Raw genomic sequence first — 11520 nt, forward strand, 5'->3', positions numbered from 1 at the left:
GACATTGAAAAATTTTGAATTGGTGAATAGAAGAGTAAAATAAAATCTTCCATCTATTTACAACTAATTTTCTCCCCTCCCTTCAGGATTTTAGGTAACAGAGTGGCGGAGTTGGAGAAGAAGCTCCGGACATTGGAGGTGTCTGGATTATGGAGTCTCCCTGGTCAGTACTTTTCTGTATCAATAACACAGACTTGTCTTAGAATGGTCACATCAAACACAACTTACGTCAGTGAAGCCAGGGGCTGAGGACCTCTTTCTTAGTGCTTGTTACAGGCAGTATATGCCTCAGGCTAGGCTTACATGGCACATTGCTATCATCCAATGGAGAATGTCTGACCTGAGCAATGACCTCCTATATACAAATGGCCAAAATGATCTGGTGCAATCGATTTGTGCCATTTTTGTTCTCGTATTGCTCCTAGTGTTTGACCTGTAACAGTCCTTGTTAGGGAAAACCGCAATGTAAAGATGCTTTATTATGATGGGATAGGAACAGAAAATCCTTTTTATCTCTGAGTAAAATATCTCACACTGTGAAAACCCAGATTGACGTAACTGTACTTATCAGGACACCAATCTAGTTATGGGAGGGCGGATCGTAGCATGTTAACCTAGCCTCATACTGAACTGTCTACATTGACTCTCTTCTTTATTTTTACGTGTTTCTTGATGTTTAGGCACACCCTACACCCCCCACAAAATCAGCCAACATTGACTCTATAGTTAATCTATGCAAAACAATAAATAGAATTCAATGTAGTATCTCTGTGATATATAGTTAAACCTAACTGAAAACCTAAAAAAGCGCTATTATGTCCTCGTACATAGTCTAAAACAGAAATCTGTTGCACCATGGAAACTGTCAGCAAGCTGGTCATGCATTGCCGATATTGTTTTGTTGACAACCCTTGTAAATGTGCCCTGTAAGGTTATATGAATAGAGCAGTGATGGCGAACCTTTTAGAGACCGAGTGCCCAAATTGCAACCCAAAACCCACTTATTTATTGCAAAGTGCCAACATGTCAGGGGCGGGGGTTATCACGACGTATGATTGTACCATCGTCGTTCTAAAAAAGGACAGGGCTGTTTCAAAATAGACCGGGTGGAGATTTTAACTGCTTTTTGGATGCGGAAATGCTGCAGAATGTCCTCAGGGGAAATTTATGTGGAAAATTCTGCAGCATTTATGCATCGAAAAAGCAGTCAAAATCTGCACCCTGTCTATTTTGAAACAGCCCTGCCCACTTCCGCCACCTGTAAACATACCCCAGCGGTAATAGTGACACCCCACAGCGCCCCCCGCGTACTAGTGACACCCCCCTCAGCGGTCCCCCGCGTACCAGCGCCCCCCCCCCCCACGTACCAGCGCCAGCCCTCCGCATACCAGCGACACCCCCCAGCGGCTCCCCGTGTACCAGCGACACCCCCCCAGCGGCTCCCCGTGTACCAGCGACACCCCCCCAGCGGCTCCCCGTGTACCAGCGACACCCCCCAGCGGCTCCCCGTGTACCAGCGACACCCCCCCAGCGGCTCCCCGTGTACCAGCGACACCCCCCCAGCGGCTCCCCGTGTACCAGCGACACCCCCCCAGCGGCTCCCCGTGTACCAGCGACACCCCCCCAGCGCCCCCCTGCGTACCAGTGACACACCCCCCAGCGGCCCCACAGTCTGTGCTGAAGTCGCTCTGTGTCCTGTTCTCCAGCCTCCGCTGGCAGTGGCTGTGCTCATGCCTCCGGCGCTCAGTCTCCTGCTACCAGCGGCGCTCCCTCCAGCGTTCCTGGTGCTGCGGCCGCCGGCGCTCTGTCCCCTGCAGCTGCCGCAGGCGCTCCTTCCCCTGCTGCCGGCGCTCTGTTCCCGGCTGCCGGCGCTCTGTTCCCGGCTGCCGGCGCTCTGTTCCCGGCTGCCGGCGCTCTGTTCCCGGCTGCCGGCGCTCTGTTCCCGGCTGCCGGCGCTCTGTTCCCGGCTGCCGGCGCTCTGTTCCCGGCTGCCGGCGCTCTGTTCCCGGCTGCCGGCGCTCTGTTCCCGGCTGCCGGCGCTCTGTTCCCGGCTGCCGGCGCTCTGTTCCCGGCTGCCGGCGCTCTGTTCCCGGCTGCCGGCGCTCTGTTCCCGGCTGCCGGCGCTCTGTTCCCGGCTGCCGGCGCTCTGTTCCCGGCCGCCGGCGCTCCGGCCCCTGCCCCACGCGTGCCATAGGTTCGCCACCACTGGAATAGAGGATCCTTCTCCTGGAACCATCTCTACTAGCCAGAATGAAGAGCCAGTATAAAAAGCATTTCAATTGACACAGTGTAATGTCTCTGGTACTTTCCCCAATGATAACCGCTGATCATTAGGGGCAATCAGCACATTGTTGGGGCCCATTAGACTATTGTACGTGAACAAGAGCTGTCCAAAGCAGACAACCCCTGAAAGGCTATGGATCCCCTTGGGGAATTGGGGAGGGCAGTTTTTTTCAGTTGCATTCATGTGTTTTCGGTTAACAGTCATTTTTGAAATGGGGTTTAATTAAAAATTTTACATTGTTTGTCTTCTGCAGCTTCTGCTTATCACGGTTTATAGAAACTGCAGTCTAAAGCCAGGTTCACACAGGCAATATGCAAAGAATAGAACCCATTGATATCAGTGGGTTTGTTCATGATTCCGTGTAGTCACGCATTTCAGTCACACTAAAATAAAAAGTATAGAACCTCTTCTACTTTTTTCTGTATATTTGCACACTATTGGTCCCCATAGAAGTCAATGTGGGGTGCCCACGCAAATACACATACAGCCATGTGAATGGGGCCTAAGTCACAATACGAGACGTGTCAGTGAGGCTGGACTGGCGACTAATTTCTGATATGACAAACAAACTTTCTTATTGTCCTGCATTAGTGGATAAAAAGTGCAGGAGAGAAGAGATAAGAGCTGAAAACTAAACCCTCAACGCAGCACACTGACGGCTCTCCTACTGAGACTTAAGCCCCATTTACACAGGACGAATGTTGTGCAAACTATGTTCGACACACATTCCTGTGTGCTATCGCTCCCGTGCTGCTGTACAGGAGCGAGTATCGCTGGCTCTCTGACAGAGCGGCCATCAGGGGGAGGAGATTTCACTCCCCACTCTTTCCCTCGCCCCTCTCCATTCCCTTAACACAGCGGCTGTTCAGTACTTACCAGCTGCTGTTTACACTCATCGTTCATCATTCAGGATTTTATGCAGCCTAAATAATGAGCGATGGTTGTGTATTATTAACAATGAGTGTAAACAGTAGCCGTTCAGTACTAAACGGCCGCTGTGTTAATGTATAGAGAGGGGCGGGGGAGAGCGAAGAGTGAAATCTCCTCCAGCCTCCCCGCTGCGAGCCAACTATACTCGCTCCTGTGTAACAGCACAGGAGCAAGTACATGCGGGGACGAGTACATGCGGGGACGGGCATCGTTTGCCCGACAGTCGTCCCGTGTAAAGGGGCTTTAGACTGCAGTCTCTACATACAGTGATAAGTAGAAGCTGCAGAAGACAAACCGTGCAAACTTCATAATTAAACCCTACTGTGAGAATAACAGTCAGCCCAAAATACATGCTTTTAAGTAAAAAAAAAAATTGCCCCCCCCCCCCTCAGGTGACCATAGCCTTTAAATTATGGCTTGTTCATTTTACTATCCACTGCAGCTTTGCATATGAACAAATAACCATCCAAATAATGTAGTTAACATATATATTCTAATGGGCATTTCTGTACAAGCTATTATGCTGTCCTTAATCCAATCAGCGCACAATCACAACAGTACGCCATTATCCACTCAATGTACTAAGTGGAACAATAAGACTAACAGATCTGTCAGCAGCACCCGGTTGACAGTATCCACGAGTAACCAAGCTGAAAAATAGCTGAAATCCGTAATAAAGACAAAATCTACGGAACGGGCCTATGCAGAAGATATGCTGACTGTACAACCAATGTGGAGCTTCATGTTAACCCTTTCCAATCCAATTTGTATCCTGGTTTTCCTAGGGGGCTTCCTCTTTTTCTGCTGTTATACAACGGCGCTCTATGCTGGCTAAAGCCAGTACTGCATGAGGTGACACGTTGGATAGGCTACGACAGCAGAGAGGCTAGCAATATACAGTAAGAGAACCCCGACGGACGTCTTCCAACATCGGAGCTGTACAGCCTTAAATCATAATGTCTTTAGATGTTAGACAGTGGATTGGAAAGGGTTAATGCTCAATATTTGTTCAGCATTCTGATAATTGCAAATTATGGAACTTTTCTGCTAACATAGAATATATTTTTATATACAAACTTGTGAGTTACACTTTTTTAGCAAGGTCTTAAATATGGTTTATCGTCTCTTAGTTCAATCACTTTTTGGGAGCGTAGAGTGGCAACCTTTACGGCCACCCTTAGGGTAAGTTCACAGGTGGCAGATTCATTTTCTGTGACTACAATTCCATCATTAGGAGTACAAGAGGGGCCTGGGCGCCTTCATTGAGCGATACAATATTACATGTCGCATGTCCAGAAGGGTTGTTGATCTGGGGATTATTCCGATTGCCAGATTGGAGTTGTGAAGGAACTTTCTGCCCTAAATTAGGAAAATTGGCTTCTACCTCATTGGGGTTTTTTCCTTCCTCTGGATCAACATTGGGGGGGGGTAATAGGCTGAACTGGATGGACATGTGTCATTTTTCAGCCTATGTATGTTACATCTGTCTGCATTGTCTCTGCAACGTGTGCAAGGGTTTCTGCAAACCCCATTCAGATGAATGAGACTGTGCCAAAATTTCTGCCACGTATGAACTTACCCCTACGTCTCCCACAGAGGTTGTCACTCAGTGTCTCTAAACTCCTGAACGGTTACTCTATCTAATTCTACGCCAAATGTGCAGGAAGGAAAACGCCGTTCAAGGAGACTGAATGATGATCCCTGCGGGAGCCGTAATGTGGAGCTCAACATTCATGTCTAATCTTGTATCGGATATTGCTGACTGTGACTGAATTGTATCTTGTGTTACTTATCATTCTTTTTTTCCCTCCCTTTTCTGCTTCACTAAGGCCTCAGCTACAATGTGTCTGTGGGATTTGGGCGTAGGTTCAATGTTTTGTGTATACTACATATGTCACCTGTGTTACCTTACTGTCTAGTCTAGAAAACCCATTTTATATACCCCATTTGGGGGAATTTACTCTTCAGGATCCTCCCCTCCTGGAGAGCAGATAGAAATAGCATCTCGCTCCGAAGGACCTGTCCTGTCCTGTGTCACATGGACAGTCCATTTCTTGGAATGATCGCTGTGTAATGTTTAATTTCCCCAGTGGTGGCGCTGCAGGGTAATTGAAGTCTCACTGCCCTGTTTCCCGCACCAAGCAGGGTCCGTTTGTGATCAGCTTATTGTTAGAAACCCTTCCAACAGGTATAGGGCGGCCAAAGCAGAGAACCCTGCTTATATTTTGGCTGATCCCAATGTCTCCACGGACCGCTGATCTTATAGTGGTGGGAAAGAATAGGACAATCTGGCTGTGTTTGGACATATTCTGTTTCTGAAAGTCTGCAGTCTCTTAAAGGGGTTATACCAGAAATGCAAGTTATTCCGTCTTTAATAAAGTGGCGGTTTAGTGCATATTGACCCATCGTATTTACATTGTGTTATTTTTATACACTTTTTTTATTTTTCTGTGCTGCATACAGCAAAAATGATGGCCCCGTTTATAGTGATCTCCTCCTGAGAACTCGTTTCCTGTTTATTTCACTGAAATCAATGAAGAATAAACTTTTCCCGCAATCCTGGTGTTACAGCTCAGTCGGTGAAGAAATGAAGTACTTTCTCATTCTGCTTAAGGAACACACAGCACGTGCCAAAAGTTTATTCTAGACGCCAACTTTCCCAGAGTTGCAGATGTTGGCAAACAACGTGTCTACTTTTTCCTATTAGGATCTACTACACTGCTGTATAGTATCATTTTGCCTACATTTACGGATGCTTCTATAGGCTTATTAACTGTTGCTTGTCCCAGCCCAGTTGACGATCCACTTACTGTCACACACATTGATGCCATATCCTCTAGGACCCGCATCATTTTTGGGAGAACCTAGGCCACTGACCCATTTCCAACAAACTTATTTGCTTGTTTTCCAAACTCCCATAGACTTCTATAGAGAGAGCGAGAGAGAGAGTAACCTTTAAGAGAATCAGTTTTAATATTTCTTGGCCACGTTCATTTCTTTGGTGGTTTCATCAAATGTATTTAAGCCGCAATCTAAAATTCATCATTATTATTTTACTAAGACAGATATTAAGATCATCAGAAGATGTAATTGTATTACTTGTATATTAGCACCATAAGTAATACCCGCTCTTGGTAATTACTTGGCCGTCTTGAGTAACTTTCATTGTCTTTTTGGTAATTACATTACATTTTTTTTCCCTTCTCAAAAACCTATTTAGCAAAACGCTTGTTCCATCACAGTAGGAGTCAGACTAGATGGGTAGAATAGAATATAACAGATGAAGTCGGCATTTGGGAAAAAGCAGACGGCTCTACTGGGCTTCACGTCGAGAAATCTCAAGTACAGAATGTGTTACATTAATGTTCAGTAACCTCGCCATCCATCATTAAACCTCCTCACTTTACCCTGTCAAATGCTCCATAAAACTCTCTATAAACAGAGCTTTGGAGAAAGGACATTCACAGGACACAAAGACGTCTGTAGATGCGCAGGTATCCTACACAATGCCTCTTAAAAAGTATACATCCCCCCTTTCGTGTTTTTATTCTGGAACGCACTGAATCACGCTGGATGAATGAAGTGTTTTTGACAGTGATAAACAGGAAAGTATTCTTCATTGTCAAAGCGGAAACAAATCTATACAAAGTGATTGACAGTCATTATACGCTCACACACAGGATTTGAATGCAGAAATCTTCACCACCTTCAGATCCGCACTTAGCGGAGCCTCCCTGATGGTGCTGTTTGATGCACTTTATACAGTTTTTTTGTATAAAATGTCTTATACAGTAGTTTCCTATATTCTCTTATTGTATAACCCACCCCCAGTATTGGCAAATGTATGAAAATACACATGAGAAAATCCCCTGTAGCAGCTATTACACCATGGAGTCTGTGTAGGTTAGCTGTGCACACTGCAATTTATATCATTATTCTTTCCAGCCTCTTGAAGCTCTTTAAAATTCAGAGAGAGAGGGAATAATTTACTTAGAAGTCCATCATAAAATCACCATTGAACTAAGGTCTGGGCTGTGACCTGGCTACTCCAACTTCATGATTGTTTCTGTTTTAGTTCTAGCTTCGGTTTTCTGTTTCAGGTTGGACTAGATGGACATTGTATTCATTCGGCCTTACATACTATGTTACTATGTTGCTGTGTTGATGGAGAATGGGTTTTCTCATTTCCAGTTCTCTTGTAGACTGCAGCAGGTTTTCCTCCATTATTTTTCTGAATTCCGTTTGCCCTTTACTTTTTTAGTTCGTTCTCCAAAAGATGTTGTATAGCAACTAAGGTAATACAGTGTATAACACACAGCTCAGCCTTTACAGAGCTTCCTCCCTTTATGTCAGTGGCTGACTGACATGTAGAACACTTTGGGGAGCTCCAACAGCTGAGGTGTTTATTTAAGGTCCCTTTAATATAATCTGGATTAACAAGAACATCTGCATTTCTACGTTCTGCATTTACCAAGTGCATGGTTGTCTGTAGTTCCAGTCCATTGTTGTATGTGAGTGGTATCCTAGATGATGGAATGTTGTGTGAAGTGTCTGAAATGTTATTTTATACAATAAAATGAAGCCCCTATGGAGTCTTCATTTTTGTCGCAACACATGAAATCGCAGTTTTCACGCGATACGATTTAAGCCCTACCACGAAACTAAGCCCTAGCTGCACCCCCCCCCCCCTTCAAAAAAAAAAGGCAATACTTACCTAGCAGGCAGGGTCTGGGCCCTCCCGCTGCTCTCCGGTACTCCACTGGGCATCCTGCAGTCCTCATTCGTCCACAGAAGATCACTTCCTGGCTGTTGCATTCATAAATCCCGCATCCAGGAAGTGGTGGTTCTGATTGGATCATCCAGGGCTGCATTGATTGGCTGTGCAGTGCTAGATGAACCAATCCTAGACATCGCTTTGGTTCATCCAGCGCTGCTCAGCCAGAGTCATTGCTTCCTGGAGGCTGGATTTATGAATCCAGCAACCAGGAACTGATCTTCTGTGGGCAAACAGGGACTGCAGGATGCACGGTGGAGCTCCAGAGAGCAGCGGGAGGACCCGGGCCGAGCCTACTAGGTAAGTATTCCCCCCCTTTTTTTTTTGAGTGCAGCTAGGGGTTAACCTTCTCGCTCAATGTTATTGCGGGCAGCAGCGATGCGATGCACGATTTTCTACAGGAAAACGCATCGCTGTTGCTACAAAATGGTGGTGACAAAGCTGCGATATCGCTGCGACTTTGTATCAGTGATATCACTGTCGCCTATGTAAAAGAGGCCTAATACAGATTTAAGAGCATGTCATGATCGCAACTTGAAAGCGACTCTCTAGGCCTGGACAAAGAAAGATGGCCGCACCACTTCTCTGACTACCTGAGGCACATTTATGTACTAATATGCATCAGCAGTCCAAGACGCTACATGTTGCTCTGACTGGCCAGTACTGTTTAATCAAAGCAGATGTAGCGTATTAAACTAAGGATACATACTAATGCACAGTGTACATTAGGTGATCAGAGAACCTAGTGTGGCCATCTTTGTTTCTCCAGGCCCAGAAGGTCGCTTTAAAGAGGTTGTTTCACCAAAGTAAGTTATCCCCACCCACAGGGTAGGGAATAACTTATTGATCAGTGGGAGTCTGACTGACGTCCCATTAAATGGGACCTATGGAGATGCCCAAATGCTAGATCTTATCCTAATATTTAATGTTACAGCTGGTACAATAATCAGTATTGTCATCCTGGGGGTAAAAGCTTCTGATCTAAATGTAATTTTTCTTATTTCTTTAGGTGGACGGGACACTATCTCATTACATGAACCAACGATGCCAACCACACAGAGACCAAAGTCGCCAATGTTGACCTTCACTGACATACCTTGTCATAAACCTCTAACCTATGAAGGTAATGACAAATGGGGGTTTTAGGATTTCATTCATGCTATAAATTTGTTGAAACCCAGAAGAAGCTATTGAGATCAAGCATTGCTATGAGTGAGCCATGCTCTTCTACCCCTGGCCGAGATGTTGCATTCTTCATGCTTGGTCTCTGGTAGATTCTTATGGATGAATCTACAGTGTGTACATCCTTGCTGGGAGAAAGCTCAACATTTGGCCTTATTTACACCACCGATTATTCTCGTGTGAGTTGTCTGTGTTTGTAAGACCCATGAAAGTAGACCCCATTGTTTGTAATCCGTCCATTTACATGGGCAATTTCCTTCTCACACCGATATTGCAAGGTTGTTCTTAATGGATATTACTGTTTGTTTGTATGTGTAGCACACAGACAACCTGACGTGGAGAGATGTTCTAGTGATGTGAGCATACCAGCCAAAAAGGAGTCCAATCAGCTACTAGAGAACTCCCAAGATCCACTAGGTAACACCTACGAGAACATGTATCTTCATCCTTTAATACCTCTTCTGTGTTCAGAGAAACAAGATTTGGAAAAGACTGGTGAGCAGATTATTGACCTCGCGGAGGAACTGGCTTCCGTTGAGTTGGAGGAAAACCACATTGTAAGTTCTGAAGGTGGTGACGCTATTTCAGAAGAGCCACCTCCTCTTGATGGTTTAGAGACTCCATTGTCCAGCCCAGAACCCACCAAAAAACTGGAACAAGAGCCATTATCACCATCCAGCTTGGATGAAACTCCAGAAACCGGTGACCCTAGCTTAGAGAGTATTGCACTTGAAAACGGTTTGGACAGAAAAGACGACCAGTCTGCTGTAGCTCCTGAACTGGATGAATCTTTAAAGAGTTTGTGCAGTTCTGAAAGTGTTCAGTTGACAGAAGATCATGGATCATGACTGAATACATCGGCTTCCAGACATGTACAGTGCGTGCGTTTTAAGGGCCTCATTTGAAATTGTACAACATCCCCCCCCAAAAAAAACCACATATCAATGACCGTCTTAACATTTCATTGGCCATTCATTGTTTAGTGTTTTTGAACATGTAATATTAAATAAGTATTCTGGGAAAGTTTTTTAAATTTTGTCAACATCTATTAGGTAACGGGGAGTGCAAACAGTTATTTTATTGGACGCTCATAGGCTTGCGATGAGAGACTGAATCCGGGTGCACACAGCAGACCCTGTAGGATTTGGAGAGTCAGAGTTGGTGAGGGTGACGTGATATAATGGCGGGCTAGAACAAAGCGGATTACTGGACACTCAAGCGCAAAATAAGGGAATTACCTGCACTACATTTTACCTTATGTACTTTACAAATGGAGCGAAGCTGAAATGGTTGCTGTAGAGCTTCTTTAATGCTTGTCTGGTGTAAAGATGGCGATCATTTTATCATGCATTCCATATAATTGTGTGTAGACAAGTTGACGTGTACCCAAACAAGAAATGATGGACCAAGAGCAGCTAACTACTTGAATAGGGAGTTGCATTATGAGCAATTCCTTTAAAGGGGTTGTCCAGTTGTAAACTATTTTATGGCCTATGCTTAGGATAGGCCATCAATAGTAGATTGGTGGGGCACTGCAGCCAGGGACTCCTGACAGTCATCTGTTTGCTGGGCCATTGCGATAATTCACCTAGCTGATTTCTGTAAAAATTAGACAGCTCCATTTCCACTGCAGTGGCCAAGCTTGGTATTACAAGCGAAGCTCCTATTCACTTCAGTGGAAACTTGGTTTGCAATAGCAAGCCTGGCCACTGCAGTGGGAATGGAGCTGTTTAATTCCTGCAGAAATCAGTTCAGTGCATGAATGTACACCCACCTAACGAACAGCTAATCGGCAGGGGTCCCTGGTAGCAGACCCTGCACATAGGCCACCAATAGTTTACAACTGAGCAACTCTGTTTAGGGGTTGTCCCACCAAAACAATATATCACCTACTGTATCACTGTATGGGTGACAAATATCTGATCGGTTGGGGTCTTATTGCTGTGATCCCCACTGATCACAAGAACTTAAATCTGCCCCTTATAAATGGTGCGGCGGTCATATGTGCACACGTCCATTCCATTCATCTCTGTGGGACTGATGGATATATTTGAATACAAGTGCTCAGCTCTCTCTGTAGTCCCATAGATATCAATGGAGTGGTAGTCTAAACGCCACAATATTTATATAGAAAGACTCAAGTTCTCTTTCGTGACTAGTGCAGGTTGCAGCCATTGGATCTCCACCGATCAGATACTTATTACCTACCCTATAGATAAGTTGTTTTAGTGGGTCAGCCCCTTTAAAGAATTGTTATGGTTTCAAAAATAAAGCGTATTCATTGTTTAAAAGTTATGGAATTTTTCAGTATTCTTTCTGTATCCACTCCTCATGGTTTTCACGATCTCTG

At 45.1% G+C, this 11520-nt stretch overlaps 1 protein-coding gene across 4 annotated transcripts in view; it reads left to right on the forward strand.

The window, feature by feature from the left end:
* Positions 1 to 10833, forward strand: part of CCDC149 (coiled-coil domain containing 149) — a 74218-nt gene extending 63385 nt beyond the window's left edge. For 2 of the 4 annotated variants that reach the window (XM_066573222.1, XM_066573224.1), the window contains exons 10-12: positions 87 to 163; positions 8998 to 9111; positions 9489 to 10833. In XM_066573222.1, coding sequence (XP_066429319.1) covers positions 87 to 163; positions 8998 to 9111; positions 9489 to 10018 — 721 coding nt within the window. In that variant the 3' untranslated portion in view covers positions 10019 to 10833. The remainder of the gene's footprint in view (positions 1 to 86; positions 164 to 8997; positions 9112 to 9488) is intronic. The other 2 variants (XM_066573223.1, XM_066573225.1) reach the window with 1 other exon arrangement.
* The last annotated feature ends 687 nt before the right edge of the window (positions 10834 to 11520 follow it).

The sequence above is a fragment of the Eleutherodactylus coqui genome, chromosome 7, assembly GCF_035609145.1.
Source record: "Eleutherodactylus coqui strain aEleCoq1 chromosome 7, aEleCoq1.hap1, whole genome shotgun sequence".
NCBI lineage: Eukaryota > Metazoa > Chordata > Amphibia > Anura > Eleutherodactylidae > Eleutherodactylus > Eleutherodactylus coqui.